This window comes from Nerophis lumbriciformis, linkage group LG26 (genome assembly GCF_033978685.3).
Source record: "Nerophis lumbriciformis linkage group LG26, RoL_Nlum_v2.1, whole genome shotgun sequence".
Classification (NCBI taxonomy): Eukaryota; Metazoa; Chordata; class Actinopteri; order Syngnathiformes; family Syngnathidae; genus Nerophis; species Nerophis lumbriciformis.
Window position 1 is genome coordinate 18,875,001 of NC_084573.2, and position 21,834 is coordinate 18,896,834.

Below are 21,834 nucleotides of genomic sequence, written 5' to 3' on the forward strand. Positions count from 1 at the left end.
GGTGGCGTTGCCCATTCTTACTCCTGCTCTCATGTGCAGCGTGTGAGGAGCCTGAGAAGAAATACTTTATTTTACATTGAAATCAAGAATTATTTAATTTACATTAGTACCCTTTATCTATAAATATAGTGTTTTGCCTCAGATATACCAAACAAGTTACATTAAGGGCATGCATATTTTAAAAAATTATATTAATGAGTAAAAATAGCACAGGTTCAACAGAACAGTTCAAAAAAAAAATCCTGGTCTTGTTGCTAGGCAGAATTCAAGGAGAACAAGAATGTTTACGTCTATAAAAAATATTGTTACAGACTTAAGACCAATTAGCGTGCATTTGTATTCATTTTGCATATGACAGCATAGATGCTATTCATTAGAGGTGGGAATCTTTAAGGCACCTCACAATTCGGTTCAATATTTTTTTTTAAATATAATTTATAATAAAACCTTTTCAAAACAGATTGCGGGTTACAAAAGCTCCTCACGCTGCTGAAGTACATACGACTTATACGTTCAGCGTTGGCCTAAAAAGCGTCTTTACAAAAATATTTGTAAAATGTTATTTACAAAATTCACAGAATGTTAATCTAATAAAAGATTATACAGCAACTCCAACCCAAACCCAGCTTTACAATACTTAGAAATTGAGAGCAGTTAAGACAGGGCAAAGTGTGGCCCGGGGGCCATTTACGACCTGCAGCCAGAGCCGGCCCAAGGCCTAAGCGTACTAAGCGCTTGCTTAGGGCCCCGCAGCCACCAGGGGGCCCCCAAAAGCAATTAACAAAAAAAATTGTATTTTTATTTTTTGCATGTACGAGTCTGACTGATGATTTCTAAATGATCAAAGATATATTATTGTACAAAAACACAATTTTAGGTCAACATTTTTGCACATTGCTGTTTCAGGTTTTTGTTACCAAAAATAATAAAGTGAATCAGAATCAGCTTTATTGTCCAGTTATGTTTAACACACATGGAATTTAACTTCAGTAGACTGCGCTCTCTTTGTACAAAGTAAACATTAAATATGAACAATTAACTAAAAATATAAACTAGTAATTAAAGACTAATATGTACAAGACTGATGAGACAAGATGACACTTTTACTGTAAATACAAAGCTTTATCACTTGGACTGTTCAACCCCAGGCCACTCTTGTAGCTGAATGTTTTCTACATTTTAAGATTAGGAACCATATGTGGCACTCTGGACATCATTCGTTCATTCATTGGTATTATTTATGTTCTTAACTGGGCCACCCCCATATCTTTATAAATGACATGTCATTTGTAAAGACATGCCAGGCTGACAATAGGATCATGTAAACAACACTGCCAGAGCCGCAATGAGTTTATATATTATTTATATATTATTGGCAGAAATAGAGGGCCCCAAAATCAAATTTTGCTTAGGGCCCCATGGAGGCTTGGGCCGGCACTGCCTGCAGCTAATGTTTTACCGGCCCGCAGTCATTCTAAAATCATTCTAAAAATAGTAAACAATTTTTTTTTTTAATTATAAAGTGGAATAAAAGAGCAAATAGATGAAATGCAACGAGAAAAAGTTGCATTGTTGACTCTAATAAAACCATTTTTTTATAGTTTTTATAAAAAATTAAAAAAAAAAATCAAAATCAACGTTGCTATGAATTATTGAATGTTTTAAGGGCAAAAAGGACATAAATACAACAAACAAAAACATGAAAAATATGAAAATTATTCAAAAAATTACATACTAATTATATATTAATAATCCATCCATCCATTTTCTACCGCTTATTCCCTTTGGGGTCGCGGGGGGCGCTGGAGCCTATCTCAGCTACAATCGGGCGGAAGGCGGGGTACACCCTGGACAAGTCGCCACCTCATCGCAGGGCCAACACAGATAGACAGACAACATTCACACTCACATCCACACACTAGGGCCAATTTTAGTGTTGCCAATCAACTTATCCCCAGGTGCATGTCTTTGGAGGTGGGAGGAAGCCGGAGTACCCGGAGGGAACCCACGCAGTCACGGGGAGAACATGCAAACTCCACACAGAAAGATCCCGAGCCCGGGATTGAACCCAAGACTACTCAGGACCTTCGTATTGTGAGGCAGATGCACTAACCCCTCTGCCACCGTGAAGCCCTATATTAATAATAATTATACTAATTATTATATTGATTGTTATTATAAATATACTAAACTAATTACACTACATATTATCTGAAGCTAATATAGAGATTTAAGTGTTGAATGTAAAAAATAAATAAAATAAAAGCATGACCTTTTTATGAGTGGGACACTTTTGGATCCCCAAGAATTTTAGTGGAATTAAAAAACACCTGCCTTTGCTGAAAACAGGGTTTCCCGCAGCGCTTTGTTGTTAAGGCGGCCGCCTTAACAACAAAGAGCCACTGCCTAACCTAAAGTCTTAACAAGCTGCTCCGCTTAGTTCTGCCTCCGCCTCTGTCAGTACGTCTCTGCAGCACCCAGCATTGTCCCACCCACAGAACTATCTGATTGGTTACACGCAGAGCGGTAACAGCCAATCAGCAGTGCATATTCAGAGCGCATGTAGTCAGTGCTCAGGCAGGCAGAGAGGAGAGATGGTGTTTAGCAGGTGAGCATAATGCAGCGTACTCTCCCCAAATTATAATAAACACTTCCAAGTCAACTACTAGTAACATCACTATGAGCCCGTTGACGTTCTAGAAACATAAGCGGCAGCTCAGCTTGCTCGCAGTCCTTGAGGTGAAGGCTAATTAGCTTTTAGCGTAACGTTAGCTCATTTTGCATTGTGCGTGCGTGCGTGCGTGTGTGTTACGGACAGCAAAGCCCTGTCTGCCTGAGAGAAAGACAAGCATTATTGACCTACAGTTAACAACCAAGTTATTTCACTTTACCTTTTTCTGTGTTGACTGAGCTGTGTTGAAGCAGCAAAAAGGACATTATGTTAAATGAAGAGTTTATGTCTCTGATATAATAATGTAACTGCATCATAAAGCCTACATTAATAACTCCATGGTGTTCAGGGATGAATAGTCTCTCCTATTGCTATTGTACTATTTTTTCAGCTATAGTTACATTAATCATTAGTAATGTAGCAGCCTAGTTTTGAATGGCAGGGTCCCTGCTATCACATGTTGATAAAAATATAACATTTACATAATAAAAATCAACTACAGGCTTCCCAAATGCTGTAATAAATTATGCATGATGAGTTGAGCATATGTCAGCACGTGGCCCCACTTTTAACTCTTTTTTTCAAACGCTTATTACAAATGCTTACTTACAGTAAGTCATTAATTTACTTTGTAAGTCATTATATTGTCATTATTTTGACTGAGTAAGTCATAATGATGGCATACTTAGTATCTCAGGTAACTAGGACTGTTTTGTTTTTACTTTACGGAAAAAATATCGAGATATAGATGATATATCGCCATTCAGCAAATGGAGCAGAAAACACAACCAAAAATTTTAGGCTTCTTCACACGACGAAGCCTGCCTACTTCAACACAGTCTGTAGTCTATTGCCCCCCCCAGGCTGTGGTGGCAGCGACGAGGTGGAGACGTGATGGCGACAGGCCGAGTAACACCAATCCTTACACCCACCCACCCCCTTCCCCGGTCTGTCCGCCGGACAGACACCCCCTTAACTAACAAATTTTCTGAGGTAAACACTGTTTAAAAAATAATAATTACAATAATAACACATTTTGCTATGAATTATTGACCTATTTAGTGATCCAATTACTTCACATCAAATATTCCACTTTAAAAACCTTTTGGAAAAATATTGTATATTTTGTATTTTTCCCCCTAAAAATAGGGTTTTGACAAAAAGCTCATAAAATGTAAAAAAAAATGTATATATATATATATATATATATATATATATATATATATATATATATATATATATATATATCCATCCATCCATCCATTTTCTACCGCTTATTCCCTTTGGGGTCACGGGGGGCGCTGGAACCTATCTCAGCTACAATCGGGCGGAAGGCGGGGTACACCCTGGACAAGTCGCCACCTCATCGCAGGGCCAACACAGACAACTTCAGGGGAATATATATATATATATATATATATATATATATATATATATATATATATATATATTATTATATTATTTAAGAGCTTAATAAAAAAAATTATATATGACTTATTTTTAACCTTTTTTAAGACTGAAACCCTTCTGGGTCCCTAGGACCTAACTTGAGGGAGCCCCAAAGGTTAAAAAAAAAAAGTGTATATTGTAGTGGTATTGAAAAAGAAAAAATATCAAAATGTATGCTTTGATTTTTCAGTGTGCGGCCCTCAGTGGAAAAAGTTTGGACACCCCTGAGTTACGACATACAAGACTTATTAAATATAACACTAAAGAAGGAAAAAAATTAATAAGAGCAACAGTATCAATAAAAGTTTAATCCCAAAAAATTAAATTTTTTATTATTTTTATCAATTGTCTAAAATTATTGAAACGATTTAGGATCGGAATAAATAAAAAGCACGATTTGATTGTGAAAGAGCCCACCTACTATTCACAGAAGAGGAACCAGCGCCCTCTAGTGGCTATTTCGCAGTACACACGGAAAGATGACGGCAGCACTAAAGGTGCTTTTTGAGCACTGCTCAATGCCACCAAGTTTAAATGTGATCATCTTTATATTTATATGCTCATATTTAATATTTGTTAGCATTAACACATTTGCCAAAGTTTTTTGGGGCCACTTAATTAATTATTTGCTTCTTTGTCACTCTTTCTCCTAGGGTTGTACGGTAATAATATAGTACTGCAAAACTAATGAATCATATTCGGTACTATACCGCCTCTAAAAATGTATGTTTATAAACTCAGGAAATATGTCCCTGGACACATGAGGACTTTGAATATGACCAATGTATGATCCTGTAACTACTTGGTATCGGATTGATACCCAAATTTGTGGTATCATCCAAAACTAATGTCAATCACGATTGATTGATGATTACATTTTAACAGAAGTGTAGATAGAACATGTTAAAAGAGAAAGGAAATAAATAGTAAATGAATAAGTAGATTAATGATTCATTTTATAACACTTGTCCTTAATAATGTTGACAAAATAATTGAATGATAAATGACACTTTTACTGCATAAGTCAGCAGCTAAATTATTATTTGTTTACTTACTAATAAAAAAAAAGTTGTCTTGTATGTTCACTATTTTATTTAAGGACAAACTTGCAATAAGAAACAAATGTTTAATGTGCTGTAAGATTTTTTGTTAAAATAAAGCCAATATTGCAATTTTTTGTGGTCCCCTTTATTTAGAAAAGTATCAAAGTACCGAAAAGCATCAAAATATATTTTGGTACCGGTACCAAACTATTGGTACTGGGACAACACTAGTTTCAACAATATATCAATTTATGATATATTACTTCTAACATTTATAAAATATATTCATAAAATATCTGAGGTTTCATAACATCATCATATTTTCTATATTGTAATGAATTGCCCTCAAAAGAGAAATGTCAGGCGGTCTTACCCTGCTCATACTTTCCATGCCGCCCGCCACCACCACAGTGGACTCCCCAGTCTGGATGGACTGGGCCGCCAGACAAACCGCTTTCAGCCCGGAGCCACACACCATCTGGCAACTCCACGCTGGCACCGAATAGGGGATGCCTGCTCCGACACTGGCCTGACGCGCCGGGTTTTGACCATGACCTGGCACACACAAGATCAAATGAAAAATAAATAGAAGTGACTTAAATTGTTTTTTTATTTGTGAGATGTTGGACATCCATATCAACATTACCTGCCGTCAGGACGTGGCCCATGATGACTTCGGACACGTGTTCCGGCATCACTTCCGCCCGCTTTAGGACATCTTTAATCACCACTGAACACAGGTCGTGCAAAGGTACCGTGGACAAAGAACCATTTAAGGACCCTGAGGAGAAAAAGAAGACCAACACATAAACTATTCACGCTTATAACTGTGGACAATTTAGAGACTCCAATTAACATATAATGCATGTTTTGGGAGTGTGGGAGGAACTTGGTACCTGGAAAACCCGATATTTATTTTTCTTTAAATTTGGAAATCATTTATTTGCAGTGACGTGCGGTGAGGTTGATGGCTGGTGAGGCACTGACTTCATCATAGTCAGATTTACAAACATATGAACCCTAAAGAGTATCTTATTCACCATTTGATTGGCAGCAGTTAACGGGTTATGTTTAAAAGCTCATACCAGCATTCTTCCCTGCTTGGCACTCAGCATCAAGGCTTGGAATTGGGGGTTAAATCACCAAAAATTATTCCCGGGCGCGGCGCCGCTGCTGCTCACTGCTCCCCTCACCTCCCAGGGGGTGATCAAGGGATGGGTCAAATGCAGAGGACAAATTTCATTACACCTAGTGTGTGTGTGACAATCATTGGTGCTTTAACTTAACTTTAACTTTACACATACAAACTGTAGCACATTTAATAAAAAAAACGTTATTATGGTCTTACCTTTACTAAGTTATAAATGAAGTCCATTCGCCGCTGTTGTGCTGGATTAATGCACCTCCTGACAGGAGTGTTATATCAACTAAAGCCTTCACTTAAACTTTCCACGTGCAAGATTGAATCTATTTAAAAAAGTGTAACCGAGGGTTTATAAATGTCGCCTATACTGTATGAAACTACAAAATAACAAACACAGAGGCTCCAGTTTACACGAGAACCACTTTATTTACCTTCTTTCAAAAACCTCCGCTCTACTACAACATGTCATCACTTCCGCTCTTTGCGCCTTCAAAATAAGAGCTCAAGGCATATACTGTATAACAGCGCATAACAGGAACTTAACATCACAAAGAGGAAAGCCCATAAAAATAGGTTACAAAAGTTATTTAATAAGAAGCCAAAAAATGCAAAAACAATAATGTTCCTGTTGTAGGAGTTGTGAATTAGGTACACCTACAGTCTGCAGGTGTACCTAATGTTGTGGCCCTGCAGTCATTTACAACTCCTCCAACACGAACATTATTGTTTTTGCACTTTTTGGCTTCTTATGAAATAACTTTTTTAAATAGATTAAATCTTGCACGTGGAAAGTTTAAGTGTGGGCTTTAGTTGATACAACACTCCCGTCAGGGCTTGCAATCTACAGGGGGGGTGCAGGAGGCGAGCCTCAGCCAGTGCGTCTTTTGCAGCCGTTTTATGATCGCTCAGCACAAGAAATACGTTACACACATACAGTTGTTGACAAAATACACTGTACATTATATACCTCAGCTAACTAAACTATGGAAATGTATAATATAGTTCATATAGCAATACGGTCTCACTGCACAGCAGGCCAGCAGTTAGCAGAGTCATTGCGCAATCCATGGTGAGGCACAAATGAGTGACGTGCCTCAACTGGCTGCTGTTCACCGCACCGTCTCTTCTCAGTATTTGAACGGCAAATGTGAAAATTCAGCGATTTTAAATAAAAATAGTCTAAAACTGGTGAAGTTAAATGGAAAATAACTTTATAGTATAATCACTGGATACATATAACAATTTAATATATATTTTTTTCTTTTTACATTTTTTTTCTTTCCATGATGGCAGGTGAGGCCCCGCCTCACCTGCCTCTAGTGACTGCACGTCACTGTTTATTTGATTAATCACAGAGAAAATATTCATAAATTACACTTTTCGTTACGCAACACTTCCAATATCGTGCATATAGTGAGCAGCCAATCAAATGAGGGCTCTTTGCGTGACAAGATGTCAACCAACCAATCACAGCGCTCGAACTCGTACCGGACAAAAATGCCAACCAATAGGAGATGCGCATGGGGGAACGTCATGAAATCACTCAATAACATACATCGGCTGATATAAAATAGCTAATTTCCAATAGTTCTACGCACGTCTTACATGGTTTAACTTGTCTATAGAATGGATACGTCATCAAGCAAAAGGGAGAGAACGACGACCCACAGTTTAGCTGCCAAAAAGACGAAGTACAATCTTGAAATGAGAAGCTAATCAAATTTGCAATATGGGCTCACTTTAGTGGCGCTATGAAAAATTATCCAATGACAGCCCTCGATTTACACTGACAGACGTATTAACCAATAGGAAGCCAGCATGCTAGAACGTCATGAAACTACTGACTGGTGATTAAATTACAAATTCCAATATAGGCTAAAAGGAAGACAGCGCAATATCAAAATAAATATTTCCAAAACAAAAAGTTACAGGTAAAAAAAGACGTCATGTGAACGATGAACCACAGTTCAGCGAGATTAACGCGGAAAAAAGCTGCGCGACAAACAAATTAAGTTGTGTTTTTCTGAATGAACGTGGTGTTAAATGTGTTTCCACTTTACCAATAGGCGTCCGTGAGGCAGAAACGATGACAACAGGATTTGAGTTCATGTTCGCTGATATTCCGCTGCTGTTTGGTGCGCTGATGCTCCTTTCCTGCTGTGTGCAAAGTACTCAGTACTGCAGGTCCTGTTTCACTCTCTCTCACTCTTGCTTGAGTGTAACACGCTAGCGCCACCTTGTGTCCTGGAGGAACAACGTGCAAGCCTCATTTACACACGTGATTTTTTTCCCTTTTTAAATATTTCACAATTTCCCTTAGCTGTTTTTAAATGCTTCTATGCTGCATTCATGTTGTTTACACTTTCAATTTAGTTGAGAAAATTAAGATAAAATGTTAATTTGATTAGTTTGTGAGGTTAAATATTAGGATAAAATATACAATAAATGATCAGATTTTTAATAAAAACTTACTATAATATATACATCGTTCTGAGTTGATCAAGAGTAATACGTGGCTTTGATTTAGTATTAAAAATCTTTATTGGTATTTGGTCAGTACATGAAAAAGACTGAGTCAGAATGTGAACATCTCTTATAAACTACTCACAGAATCTTTCCAACTGAACTTTTTAAAGAAATTTAAAATTGAAATAATAAAAAAAAATAATAAGCACAGGCCAATATCTAAATGAGATGTAATTCTGTGACTTGAGCAACTTAATGAGTTACAACAGCAGATGGTCAATGGCTGACTCAAATCAAGAGCAGAATGAAAGGTAGTTTTCAAATCATACACCACTTCAATGGATGTCTAACATCAACCATTCCCCAAGTTGTCCCCTGCCGAGCAACACAAAGGTGACAGAGCTTTGACAAGAAGCAAAAAGGGAAAGGGCAGGAAAACTAACGACAGCAGCGCTGCGTTACACACTAAGCGGTTGTCGTCTTGTTCTGTGTTCCGTATAAAAAGAAAAGAAAGAACATACGTTTTTCAGAGTACATTACAAAACCGCAGCATCGCTCGTGGAGGAGTCCAGGCCGTTTTGAGCGTGCCGTGAAGTCCTGGTGCCCTTGGTGACCTGGGCGGCTTTTTCCTCGTGCGGGTCGGCAGTGGAGTCCGTGTCGTTCGAGTGCTGAGTCAATGAGGTCTCGCTGCCCGTCGGAGAATCCACACTCTCGTACCCTGCGCTCAAACCCATGGGTCCTCCAGCCCTGGCGGCTCCGCTCTGACTCCCTGACGCCTCCTCGGAGTGGTTGGACAGTTTGGTCTCGGCTTCACCGGGGCTGGATGCCATGGGGGACATGGCAAAGTCTTCGTCGGTGCTGCTGACCTCCCGGTACAGGCCGGGCGTGGCGGCCTCGCTTCTCTGGGACGATCCGCCCTTGCTGGGCCCGTTGGACACCCTCCCGGACTCTTTGTCCGTCGGGTCGGACAGGGCGTCAGCGTGCTCGGGGAGTTGGGCCGCCGTCTCGGAGTCGGCGGGCGAGGACCTGCTGGGTCCCGGTGCGACCAAAGCCCCCGGGGGTTGGGTGAGCTGCTGGCGGGTGTCTTTGAGCTGCTGCTGCAGGACCAGGATGGTGCTCTGCATCCCTTCCACTTCCTCGTCCAGCTGGATGATAAAGTCATTCAGCTCTGGGGGGACACTCAGAAAGTCAAAAACAGTTCAGCGGAGAAACAAAAAGGTTGCGTTCTCACCGTCTTGACTGCTCTTCAGCTCCTCGCTGTACTTCTTCTGCAGGGCCAACTCCGCCTCCAGCTGGGCCACGCGCCCCTGGGACTGCTGCCTACCCAATTCCTGGTTTTCCTGAATCAGCATGCGACACTTGGCCATCAGCTTCTTCCCAGTTTGGCTGCAAAGGAAACAAGTCTAACATCACATGATGAACCAGGAGACAAACACGGGAAGCAAAGAGACACACGACTCTAAAGACTTGTCCACAATCACATGTCACCAGCATAGAAAAGGTGTTTACAAAAGTAAACTATGTATTCTATGGTGCCAGGACCTCAACACTGGCTACGATGGGATGCAGCTTTCAATACAGTAGTCAACAAAAAGTCAAGCAAGTAGCAACTAAATCACACAAATGTCACAATGTTATACTTTAAACCTGATGTTAAAAAAAAGCCAACTTTGAGCACAGAGTAACAATTCAAAGGTTAATGAGCTACTATCTACAGTGAATTCTAAAAGAAAAAAGAAAAAGACTGTAACGTTATTTGACCACATTCCCTAACTTGACTTCAGACACTAAAATATTAAAACGGTGCATCTGGACACTCACCAAGTAGTAAATGTTTACACCTGTAGTTGTTACAAAGGTGAGGAAGTGAGTTCCTATCCCTTAAGGAGCAGTGAGGTGACTAAAGAAATCCCCGTAAGCATGAGCGATGGCGTAAACAACATGGCTACCATGAGGTTAAAGCTCACAAATAAAGACAGGAATACAAGTGATACATTGGTCATCAACTTGGGAGAAAACATTGCATTGACAGCTTGCAAACAGGACTCATGTGGACGTACAGCAGTGGGTTTGCTACAGAATGTCCACAAGCGTGTCAGGAAACGCGCTGCTGTACGTGTCTGCTGCTTCAGAGCAAAAAAAAGAAAGAAAAAAAAATGTCAAATGAGAGGCCGATGAAAAGAAAACAAGTCACAAAATTAAACAAACACAAAACATGGAAATACACACTACCGTGAGCGGGCAGGTGGACTCTCGCGCTTCAATCAAGTCCTTTTGTGGACGAGGATGTGGCTCCGCCCACAGTTCTAGTGACCCCCCCCCTGAAGTGTTACTTTTAAATCCTAGAACTGTCCTCGTATCTAGACTGTCCAACACGTGTCACGTATGTGTGGCATAATCCACAGCTTACGAGTACGACAATAGTCTTTAAAATTGTTCCAATTGAAGTTCTAGGCTAGCCGCCCCATATTTTAGCGGTTTGCTCGGAGGGCATATCCGGGTTGTAAAGAGGGCCGAGCGGGGGTCGACCGCCTCTTCAGGAACAGTCCAGACTCCTTCAGGCCGTAGGACGGCGGTTGGGGTACACAGAGCTGAGACAAGTGTCACCTGACCATGCTGTCTTTTTTTTTTAGTGTATGTGACGTGCGGCTGCCGCAGTACAGTACAAAAACATGATGTTTTTTTGGTAGTCTGACTCTCGTTTTTTGTCAGCTTTCCCCCCACCATAGTTCCTGCAGTGAGAGTGAGGGTGGTGGTGGGGGGGCGTGAGGAAGTTCTTGACTTCTATTGGGGAGGTGGCGGTGGGGCGGGTGTTATTTTTGATTGTCTTTACCTATCAGGTGTAAATTTCCAGGCACTCAGTTCATTTTGGCCCTGCTCCAGTTTGTCTTTAGTCTGTTCCAGTTCACCCTTCATTTTGAGGAAAAACAAGTTGATGGCCGGGTCCACCATGGATGAGCGCAGTTGGGCCGCACTTGGCTGCTGGACTTGCTTGAGGTACTGGATGTGCGTCTGTGGGATGAAACAAAGGAGTGTTAATGAGCAGCAAGGAGGGGGGTTTTCAAAGGGCGTGTGGGAGATCAGAAGACTCCAGGGGATGAGGACAAAAATTATTTTTCAAAAGCTGCTAAACTAACTTAAATCTGTCAAAAGTATTAATGTTTAGTTTCTTAACACGTTTGAGATAAGAAAAGTGATACTCTAATTTTTAACCAGTCAACACATGGCAGCATGTTTTTTAGTTGCAGGTAGAACTGCAATATCACAATATATATCGTAGTAGGATATAAAAATGTCTATCGTGCGATATAACTAGGTCTAATTGATTCACGATTTTTCCCATTACTTTTTAAAGAAACCAATGAATACAAAGGACAAAAAATATGCCGGAGCAAGAGGACAAAAAAACAAATTGTTTATTTCTCAAATGTCTGCAACAAAAAAACTTGTGCTGCAGCAAAACTCTTGTGGACTTATAACTCATGTAATCATTAATATAGTGATATATTACATGTGCAAAGAAGTGTACATCGTCTTTAACATTAGTACACATTAACAAGGACCCCAGGATACTTCATGGAAAAACCTGCATTTATCCACTTAATAAAACTATGTAGCTATCTCAATGATTTAACTCTTTATTTGCATACAATTCACAATACAACTTTTTTTATCAACAGAATTATTTCATTCAAGACAGAAGTTTTAAGTTTGTTCTTTATTGATCTGGTAAGATTTTTTTTTACTATATAATGGGAATCGAAAACCGTCTCGCAGAGTATCAATTGCCAATTTGTCTAGCGGTTCTCTTAACGGTTGTGGATGACGTCATTATGCAACATGCGTAGTGATGTCAAATCGCAAAATAGCGGCGCCCGGTCGGAACAAACACCAACATTCTACAAGGAAAATGGCAATAGCACTACTTGTAATATTTATAAGGATGCTATTTCATAAAGAGTACACGCAAGCAACATGCGGAAACATTTGAACACACAACATGCAATAATCATAAATGAAAGTTACATTTTTGAACCGCCCTTATCGCATCCCTGCAGCAGTAATGCTAGCACGTCATCTGAATACAACAGGTATAAGTCAGCTCCTATCATGTTAGCACTATTATTTGAATGCCACATTATTTATATGAGCATGACAAGAAACAGATTCTGACTGGTTCCGACACCGGCAGTTCCCGCTCCAGTTCACGTCTGCCGCTAGACAAATGTCCCAGCGACTAACTTTGTGGTTAAAAGCTGGCATCTGTTTAAAACAGTGGCACTCCTAATTTTTGGTAGGTGAATGTTTAATTGTAGTCAGAGAAAAGTTGCATGTTTTCCCCCACCAGATATTCTTTCAGACATTATATACGGTAAGTGCAATTCAAATTTTTTTGAGTATTGTACAAAAGTCCATTCATGTCAGCAATTAACTTCAAATGTGAAACAAATATGTGATATTAACTTCATTACATGCAAAGTGAGGTATGTCAAGCCTTTATTATAATTTTGATGATCTTGGCTCACTCTTTTTAAAACCCCACATTTTCTGAATGTTTTTATTAAAAGTTTTCATAAACTGTAAGACATAATGATCAAAATTATAACCAATAAAGGATTGACATATCTCGCTTTGCATGTAATAAGTTAATATCAAATGTTACTAAAGGTTACATTCTTGTGTAATTTCCAGATTATTTATTTTGTTAAACTCTACAGAAGAATATTTCCATTTTCTATCGCTTGTCCCTTTCGGGGGTGTTGGAGCCTATCTCAACTGCACACGGGCGGAAGGCGGGGTACACCTCATTGCAGGGCTAACACAGACAGACAACATTCACACTCACATTCACAAATAAAGACCAATTTAGTGTAGCCAATCAACCTATCCCCAGGTGCATGTCTTTGGAGGTGGGAGGTAGCCGGAATACCGGGACAAAACTCATGCAGTCACGGGGAGAACATGCAAACTCCACACAGAAAGACCCTGAGCCCACGGATTGAACCCAGGACCTTCGTATTGTGAGGCACATGCACTGACCCTTGCGCTATACATTTATTTATTTTTTTAAGTACCCTTTTTTCCTTCTATGCTACATAGGTATGTGATCTTACTGTAGACTTTGTAAAGTAATTTTACCTCTAAACTAAACAAAATTGAGGCCAATCCAACTTTTCCCCCCTCTTTCTTTCCAAATAAGAATCGATAAGAGAACCATTAAGGAACTGAATCGTTATATATACAATTATTATTGCTATCTATTGATTTATTGGAGTTAATTTTTTTGCAAGGTGCAATGCAACATTTTTATTTACAAAATAATTTTACAAGACAGACATTTTTATATTTGCACTTTATCTCAATGTTAGAGATGATTATTTATTTGCATGCGATGTACAATGCTGGGGACGGCGTGGCGAGGTTGGTAGAGTGGCCGTGCCAGCAATCGGAGGGTTGCTGGTTACTGGGGTTCAATCCCCACCTTCTACCATCCTAGTCACGTCCGTTGTGTCCTTGAGCAAGACACTTCACCCCGTGCTCCTGATGGCTGCTGGTTAGCGCCTTGCATGGCAGCTCCCGCAATCAGTGTGTGAATGTGTGTGTGAATGGGTAAATGTGGAGATACTGTCAAAGCGCTTTGAGTACCTTGAAGGTAGAAAAGCGCTATACAAGTATAACCCATTTATCATTTATTTATTACATTTTTGTTTACAGAAGTATTTTATTCAAGCAGAAGTATTGCCTCAAGAGGAAGCTCTTATTTTAGCTATTTGGAAATTATTGCAAAAAAAAGTACGAATTATATCTGGCCTAAAAAGAAAAATGTTCCCACTATAATTATACTAAGAGTTAGATACAGTGTATGCAGCTTCATTTCAAGCTAGTTTTTGATCAAAATAAAGCAAAACTTTTTTGAATTATCTTTTGTCATTTGTATTCCTTGGTGTCTTTAAAATGCAGGGAAAAAACAAAAAATGTAGGGAAAAAATTGTAAAACAATTTGTTGGCAGAAAAAATTTAAGATTTAATTTTTAGGTCTAATCGCCCAGGCCAACATGTCACTGAAGCATTAAGGAGTTGGACTATCCAGGAATACTTGCAGTGTGCTCAAACAACCCCCAAGTACCATCTGTGAGCAGATAATACTGTATAATCTCTCTTTTTTTGAGTTATCAGGTCTTATCTATGCATTCTTCACTCACACTTAAAAGTGAATATTGAGGCAAACTCAACTGGTAACATCTTTTAACTTGCTCGATGATGAGTTAACTAGCGACTCAGCGAGCTTGTTTCGGTCTCCTGATTGCCTCCTCGTCCTGCATCTTTTAGGCAAGATGAATAACAAGTACCTGCGGCGAGCGTTCAACAAATTTGGTTTAGATCGTATTTTCATTGATATTTCATTATAAAATTGCAGAAGTTATTTTGAGCAAAATGTTATGTCTTGTGGAAATTTCACATGCCTAAAAATTAAAAAATGTTTTGGTTTGCTTTTGTATGCCATATCGAGATATTGTTATAGACTTAGACTTATTTTATTGTCATTCAAATTTGAACTTTACGGTACAGACAAGAACGACATTTTGTTGCATTAGCTCGTTGTAGTGCAGGATAAAAGAGCAATAAGGTGCAGATATAAATAGATTACTGTACAGATAAATATATTGCACTTTTGCATATGCATCCATGTTTACGGATATATGTTATATTGTCTTTATAGTCAAGCGAGTTAATCCGTTTTTGGAGGGAATTGAGGGGATTATTATGATGCATTGTGAAGTGAATTATATTTATATAGCGCATTTTCTCTCGTGACTTAAAGTGCTTTACATAGTGAAACCCATTATCTAAGTTACATTTTTTTAAACCAGTGTGGGTGGCACTGGGAGCAAGTGGGTGAAGTGTCTTGCCCAAGGACACAACAGCTGTGACTAGGATATCAGAAGCGGGGATCGAACCTAGAACCCTCAGGTTGCTGGCACGGCTCCTCTACCAACCGAACTACGCTGCCTCCCGCGTTCAAGAATCTTATGGCCTGAGGGAAGAAGCTGTGGTTATAGTGAACCATGTACAGCATATTGTAACATATCAGAAGTTATGCTGAGATTCCTGGCCATACATTTGAACGTTCCATTGCTCTCTTCCATGTTGACATGTTTGAAATCATTGCCTTTTCCGACCGTAAGCACTGTTATGTATAGACATGACAGAAATGATAAAATGTTTTATTTACAACAACCTTATGTACGAGACATGCTAACTAGGACAGCATTTATATGTGTATATTGCTATTGATAAGGATATAGTCACATATACATACTGTGCATTCCTGTTCCTTCGTGGCAAGTCGCATGACCAAGATGTTCTCCCTGCGGGCCGAATCCTGCTGTTGCTGCTTGAGCTTCTCCTCTGATTCCTTCAGGCCTGGTACATCATTGGCTGAGAGATAAAAAAAACAGCTTTAGGCCATATTGTACAATTACGACACAATTACTTTCATGCATCATACTTACAACACAGCTCTGCATATTTCGCCTCCAGGACCTGCACATATGCGTCGTGCTGTTTCCACCTACAAGGAGAACACATGAGACAAACGACTTCTTAAACCCACAAACACAACATATATATCCTCAATGGTTTGATATTTACCTTGTGCACAGCTCCTCTCTGGTCAAGGTCTTCATATCAGATTCACTGAGACGAACCTGCATGATGTGTCAACAGAGGACAGTAAATCGTGAGCACAAAATTCATCCTCTAGACTAAAAAGGATAGTATAACAGCAATAACACAGGCTCACCTTTTTGGGTAAAGGCTCCTCGTTGGTCATTGTGAACTACAGGGGGAAAAACAACACACTTGTGGTTTTCAGGCTAATATTGACTGCTTCACATAACTTGTACTCAGCATAGGACCACTCAGATAAATATGCGCTGGGATTTAAATATAACGTTTGTATTCGATCGTAATATGTAAGAAATACGGATTGGAGCATTCGTGCCTCGCGACAGCTAGCTGCTAGCAAGAAACAGCGAACAAGCTAATGTTAACACTACCCCGCTAAGTACGTACTGTACTGCTTCTATTGCTAAAATTACACCAATTGTTTCAAATTAATGCAGTCTGACTTTCAATATTCGCGCAATTTAAGGCTAGGAAGAGCGCGAATCATGTGTCTGTTTTTGGCACCTTGTTATCACAAAATGGCGGTGAAGGAAATGACTGCTCCTTTGCCTCAAACTAGCGGGCTCGTCTTGACGCCAACATAAGAGGCCCTCTTCAGTGTACTTACCAGCCCGCCTTTCTGTAGGTGGTCTCCCGGTGTTCGGACAGGCAACAATTCCTCGCGTTCAGCGTCTGGTGGTGAAGTTAACGTAGGGTTTATATTTGGTCCGCGCGCACAGCGTTGGTTTGCACCATCTTGTTCGGTGAGGGAAGGACAGAATGGCAGGCGGCGGATGGCGGTGCTCTGCTCGCCCTGCTGCGGACCAATGGATCGTGTATATAGGAAACGCTGACTCACTCCGCTACAATTTAGGAATCTGTACTAAGCCAACAGCAATTATATTAATATATTTCTAAATATTAATTACAGTAATTACATGTCTTATATTGTTTTTATTTAGAAATTGGAGATATCCTAGTTTGGCATTTGTCTGCGTTTCCACTTGAGCAATAAACGTCAGAGATATTCCTCATTTTGTATATACAATCTTTTTACAACTCTTTTCTGACGTCATTAAACATTTGAATCATCAAATTGATGTTTCTTTATAATACGAAATACAGTTTACCAATCACTTTTTCTGCAGCACGCTTAATTTGTTAAGCCAACTGCAATCATATTAATATATTTCTAAATATTATATACAGTAATTACATGCCTTATATTGTTGTTATTTCAAAGTTGGAGATATCCTAGTTTGGCATTTGTCTGCATTTCCACTTGAGCAATACACGTCAGAGATATCCCTCTTCTTGTATATACGATCTTTTTTCAACTCTTTTCTGACGTCATTAAACCGTTGTGATTAAATTGTCAAATTAATGTTTCTTTATAATACGAAATACAGTTTTACCAATCACTTTTTCTGCTGCATGCTTAATTTGTTAAGCCAACTGCAATCATATTAATATATTTCTAAATATTATTTACAGTAATTACTATCTCCCGGCTGGCCTGGGAACACATCGGGATCCCCCGGAGGAGCTGGACGAAGTGGCTGGGGAGGGAAGTCTGGGCTTCCCTGCTTCGGCTGCTACCCCCGCCATCCAACCTCGGATAAGCGGAAGAAGATGGATGGATGGGTGGACATGCCTTATATTGTTGTTGTTTAGAAGTTGGAGATATCCTAGTTTGGCATTTGTCTGCGTTTCCACTTGAGCAATAAACGTCAGAGATATTCCTAATCTTGTATATACGATCTTTTTCCCACTCTTTCTGACGTCATTAAACAGTTGAATTGTCAAATTCATGTTTCTTTATAATACGAAATACAGTTTTACCAATCACCTTTTCTGCAGCATGCTGTATTTGTTAAGCCAACTGCAATCATATTAATATATTTCTAAATATTATTTACAGTAATTACATGTCTTATATTGTTGCTATTTAGAAGTTGGAGATATCCTAGTGGGCATTTGTCTGCGTTTCCACTTGAGCAATAAACGTTAGAGATATCACCCTTGTATATGCAATCTTTTTTCAACTATTTTCTGATGTCATTAAACAGTTGTGATTAAATTGTCAAATGGATGTTTCTTTATAATACGAAATACAGTTTTAATAATCACTTTTGGTCCGTGTACCTTCCGTTCATTCTATTTCCAATTCTGAAACGCAAATCAAAAAACAAAGTTAGGGTCGTTTTTCGATTTTTACCATATATGGCAGATTCCAGAAAACACAGAGCGAGATGTTCTACCTCTTGTGCGAAACACAAATGCATAAAATGACTTCACACATTAAAATGACTAGAACAGTGAACGTGAATGAAAGACCTGACGGATAAAATTTACGGGTGCACATCATCAGTAGTGTTCCTCTGGGTCATTGGGTGTTTCGGCCTTTAACACTATACACACTCTCCAGAGGCGGCCAGCTACAGGATGATTAGACCTGAGCTTGCGACCCAAGCCCAATTAGCCATAAAAGTCACCTTGTTGGCAGACCTATCAGGGAACTATGCATGGCAGGGGCGTCCGGTTACCTGAGTCAGCTTTGCCTGACCGCATACCTCCTGATGCACTAGTTGGGGGCCCAATTGGGGTCATTCCTCTTCAGCCAGAGCCACCGGCTGCTCTTTTCGGCTGCTTCAGATGCTTCAGATGGCTGTACACAGGCACTGACCCCTGACTCCCAAGTCCCTCAGCAGTTTTGCGGTAGAGGTTCCCACGAAGCCTCTGCACAGGGCGGACTTCAGTATTCCAGCCGCGATTTTGAGCTTCCGCGGCCAGCTCGGAATACCGCAAATATTTCCTCTCATATGCCTCCTCCATGGATTCCTCCCTGGGTACAATGAGCTCAACAATGAAGGCCTTTTTGTGGGAAGGGGATCAGAGCACTAGGTCAGGCCTCAAAGTCGTAGTGGCGATCTCGGTGGGGAAAATCAGCTGTTTGCCAACATCTGCCAGCATCTTCCAGTCGCGTGCTGGATACAGCTGACTTCTCTCTGACGGGTTAACGTTGCGCCCGGCAACTGTGACCCCTTCACGGACAAAGGTAGTTCTCCATGAGGTCTTAGATGTTGGTGGTGGTAGTGCATTGATGTTGGATCGTTTTACCTCCAGTGTGGAAGCAAGGCTCTTCAAAACTTGGTTGTGGCGCCAAGTATATTTGTCGGAGGGAGGCTGGCTTAGCACAAAGGGCGCATGATGGATCTTCGCCAAATCACTGCTGGAGATTGGTTGGGGTCGGAAGGACATCGTAGGTAGCTCTAATGGCAAAGCTTAAGCTACTTGTATCCATGGCCCATACATCCCTCCAGCTCAACTTCTTTCTTTCAACGCCTTCCCACCGAGTCCACCGACCCTGTTTGCCAAGGGTGACTGCCTTGGCCCATCTCAAGGCCTCCTCATGACGCCGTACTTCCTCCACCACCATCTTCCTCCGTGTTGGCACAGTGGCACTTCTCCAGGCAGGCCGACTAGACATAAGACCAAGGCCTCCTCTACCTTGCTGAACATTCCCCACAATGTCAGCATGTCTGAGAACTGCTGTTGCCTCTTCAACTGCTCTTGCTGGTGTCCACTTGCGCCCTGAAACCAATGTTGGTCCATTTTCCCTAACCGCTGGATCTTTGGATTCATTCAAGGTCAACTGCAGTCGTGTTTTGGCACACTTGAACTCCTCTGTAAGACTGGTAAGGGGCAACTTGAGGATACTGTCACCGTAAAGGCCTATGGTGGTGAGACAGCGTGGAACTCCGAGCCACTTTTTTATGTAGCCGGTGACTCTTCTCTCCAGCTTCTCCACTGTTGAGATGGGCACCTCATAGACTGCCAGGGGCCACATCACCCGGGGTAGTAAGCCGAACTGGAGGCACCAGGACTTGAGCTTCCCAGGAAGTTGGGTATTGTCAATCGCCAGTAGGCCTCTTTTGATGTCATTGCACCTGGTCTTTATCTCTTAGACTTGCATCATATCGCCTTCCCAGACTTTTGACTGGCTGCTGGGATTGGCTCATCTCCAATGAAGAACTGCAAATCAGCGAGCACTCCCTTCACCACTGAGATGCTGCGTGACTTGGATGGGTTAATCTTCATCTGAGCCCAACTGATGTTCTCCTCGAGTTTTCTGAGTAATCTCCTGGTGCAAGGGATGGTGGTAGTCAGAGTGGTGATGTCATCCATGTAGGCTCTGAGGGGAGGGAGGCGCCTGCACGAGCCCAGTTTTTGTCCACCTACGACCCATTTTGAGGCTCGAATGATGATCTCCATGGCCATGGTAAATGCCAATGATGCCTATTTCCAGGCAGATTAGAAAACAAACAAAAAAGGGTTGATTTTCGTTAAAATATTGCTGTAAAATTTTATTTTGTGCGATTTTCCTTTTATGGATTTTTATTTTTCCAGATAAACGCAAAAATCCAATTAATGTTTATCCAAAATGCAAAAAATGCGTGTTTATCTGTGTGATGACAAATTAAACCGAAAGCAGTATTTCAGCTTTTCCTTCGCGTTTACGGTCGGTGTACTTTCCGTTCAATCTATTTCCAATTCTTAAATGCAAATAAAGAAAAACTAATTTCGGGCCATTTTTTCTATTTTCATTTCTGAAACAAAAGTTGGACAACTATTTAATGACACTTTTTTTAACACGACAATTGGACTCTTGCTGTACAAAGATGTTAGCGCTATGATAAATTAAAAAAATTAAAAAATAAAAATAAAATGCTATACGCAAAGGAAAAGCTAAAATACTGCTTCTGGTTCAATTTGTCAGTCAGTCTCGGTAGGGGATGGAGTTTAAAGGCAATTTAAGGGAAGGGGGAAACAATAAAGAATGTGGCAAGGCTCTAATGGGATCTCATAAGATCACAGGTTTAATACTTAAAGTGTAGGTTTTTTTCCTCTCCCTTTTTGTTATGTGTGGTTTTGTGTAAATATATATTTGATATGTATATACTAACATACCGTAGTCTGTAACTAAATACTCACCCTGAGGATACACACTCCAGTACAATTATGCACCTATAAGCCTTAGTTGCGACCCACCATAAAATGAAGAAGAAGACCAAGAATTTGTCATCACACAGATAAACATGCATTTTTGTATTTTGGATGAACATGAATTGGATTTTTTGTATTTATCTGGAAAAATAAAAATCCATAAAAGGAAAACAGCACAAAATAAAATGTTATGGCAATATTTTAATGAAAATCAACCCTTTTTTGTTTGTTTTCAAATCTGCCATATGTAGTAAAATCAGAAAAACGGCCCTAACTTTGCTTTTTGACTTGCGTTTCAGAATTGGAAATAGAATGAACGGAAGGTACATGGACCGTTTAGCATGTTTTTAGCATCCTTGGTTGATTGGCAACACTAAATTGGCCCT

General features: G+C 40.1%; 2 protein-coding genes across 2 annotated transcripts in view; both read right to left on the reverse strand.

Moving 5' to 3' along the window:
- The window catches only part of acat2 (acetyl-CoA acetyltransferase 2), a 14,359-nt gene extending 5,849 nt beyond the window's left edge, over nucleotides 1-8,510 (reverse strand). Inside the window, exons 1-4 of the mRNA XM_061987292.2 lie at nucleotides 8,368-8,510; nucleotides 5,810-5,944; nucleotides 5,537-5,718; nucleotides 1-51 (exon numbers count right to left, since the gene is read on the reverse strand). The exon at nucleotides 1-51 is cut by the window's left edge and continues 67 nt beyond it. Coding sequence (XP_061843276.2) covers nucleotides 1-51; nucleotides 5,537-5,718; nucleotides 5,810-5,944; nucleotides 8,368-8,416 — 417 coding nt within the window. The 5' untranslated portion in view covers nucleotides 8,417-8,510. The remainder of the gene's footprint in view (nucleotides 52-5,536; nucleotides 5,719-5,809; nucleotides 5,945-8,367) is intronic.
- A 314-nt stretch (nucleotides 8,511-8,824) lies between these two features.
- wtap (WT1 associated protein) lies at nucleotides 8,825-17,607 on the reverse strand. The gene is made up of 8 exons (XM_061987273.2): nucleotides 17,070-17,607; nucleotides 16,578-16,613; nucleotides 16,427-16,482; nucleotides 16,288-16,346; nucleotides 16,095-16,213; nucleotides 11,607-11,785; nucleotides 10,005-10,159; nucleotides 8,825-9,941 (listed from the first exon to the last, which is right to left on the reverse strand). Exons 2-8 carry the CDS (start codon nucleotides 16,605-16,607, stop codon nucleotides 9,310-9,312), a joined length of 1,230 nt encoding a protein of 409 aa, XP_061843257.2. The 5' UTR covers nucleotides 16,608-16,613; nucleotides 17,070-17,607; the 3' UTR covers nucleotides 8,825-9,309.
- Nucleotides 17,608-21,834: the final 4,227 nt, after the last annotated feature.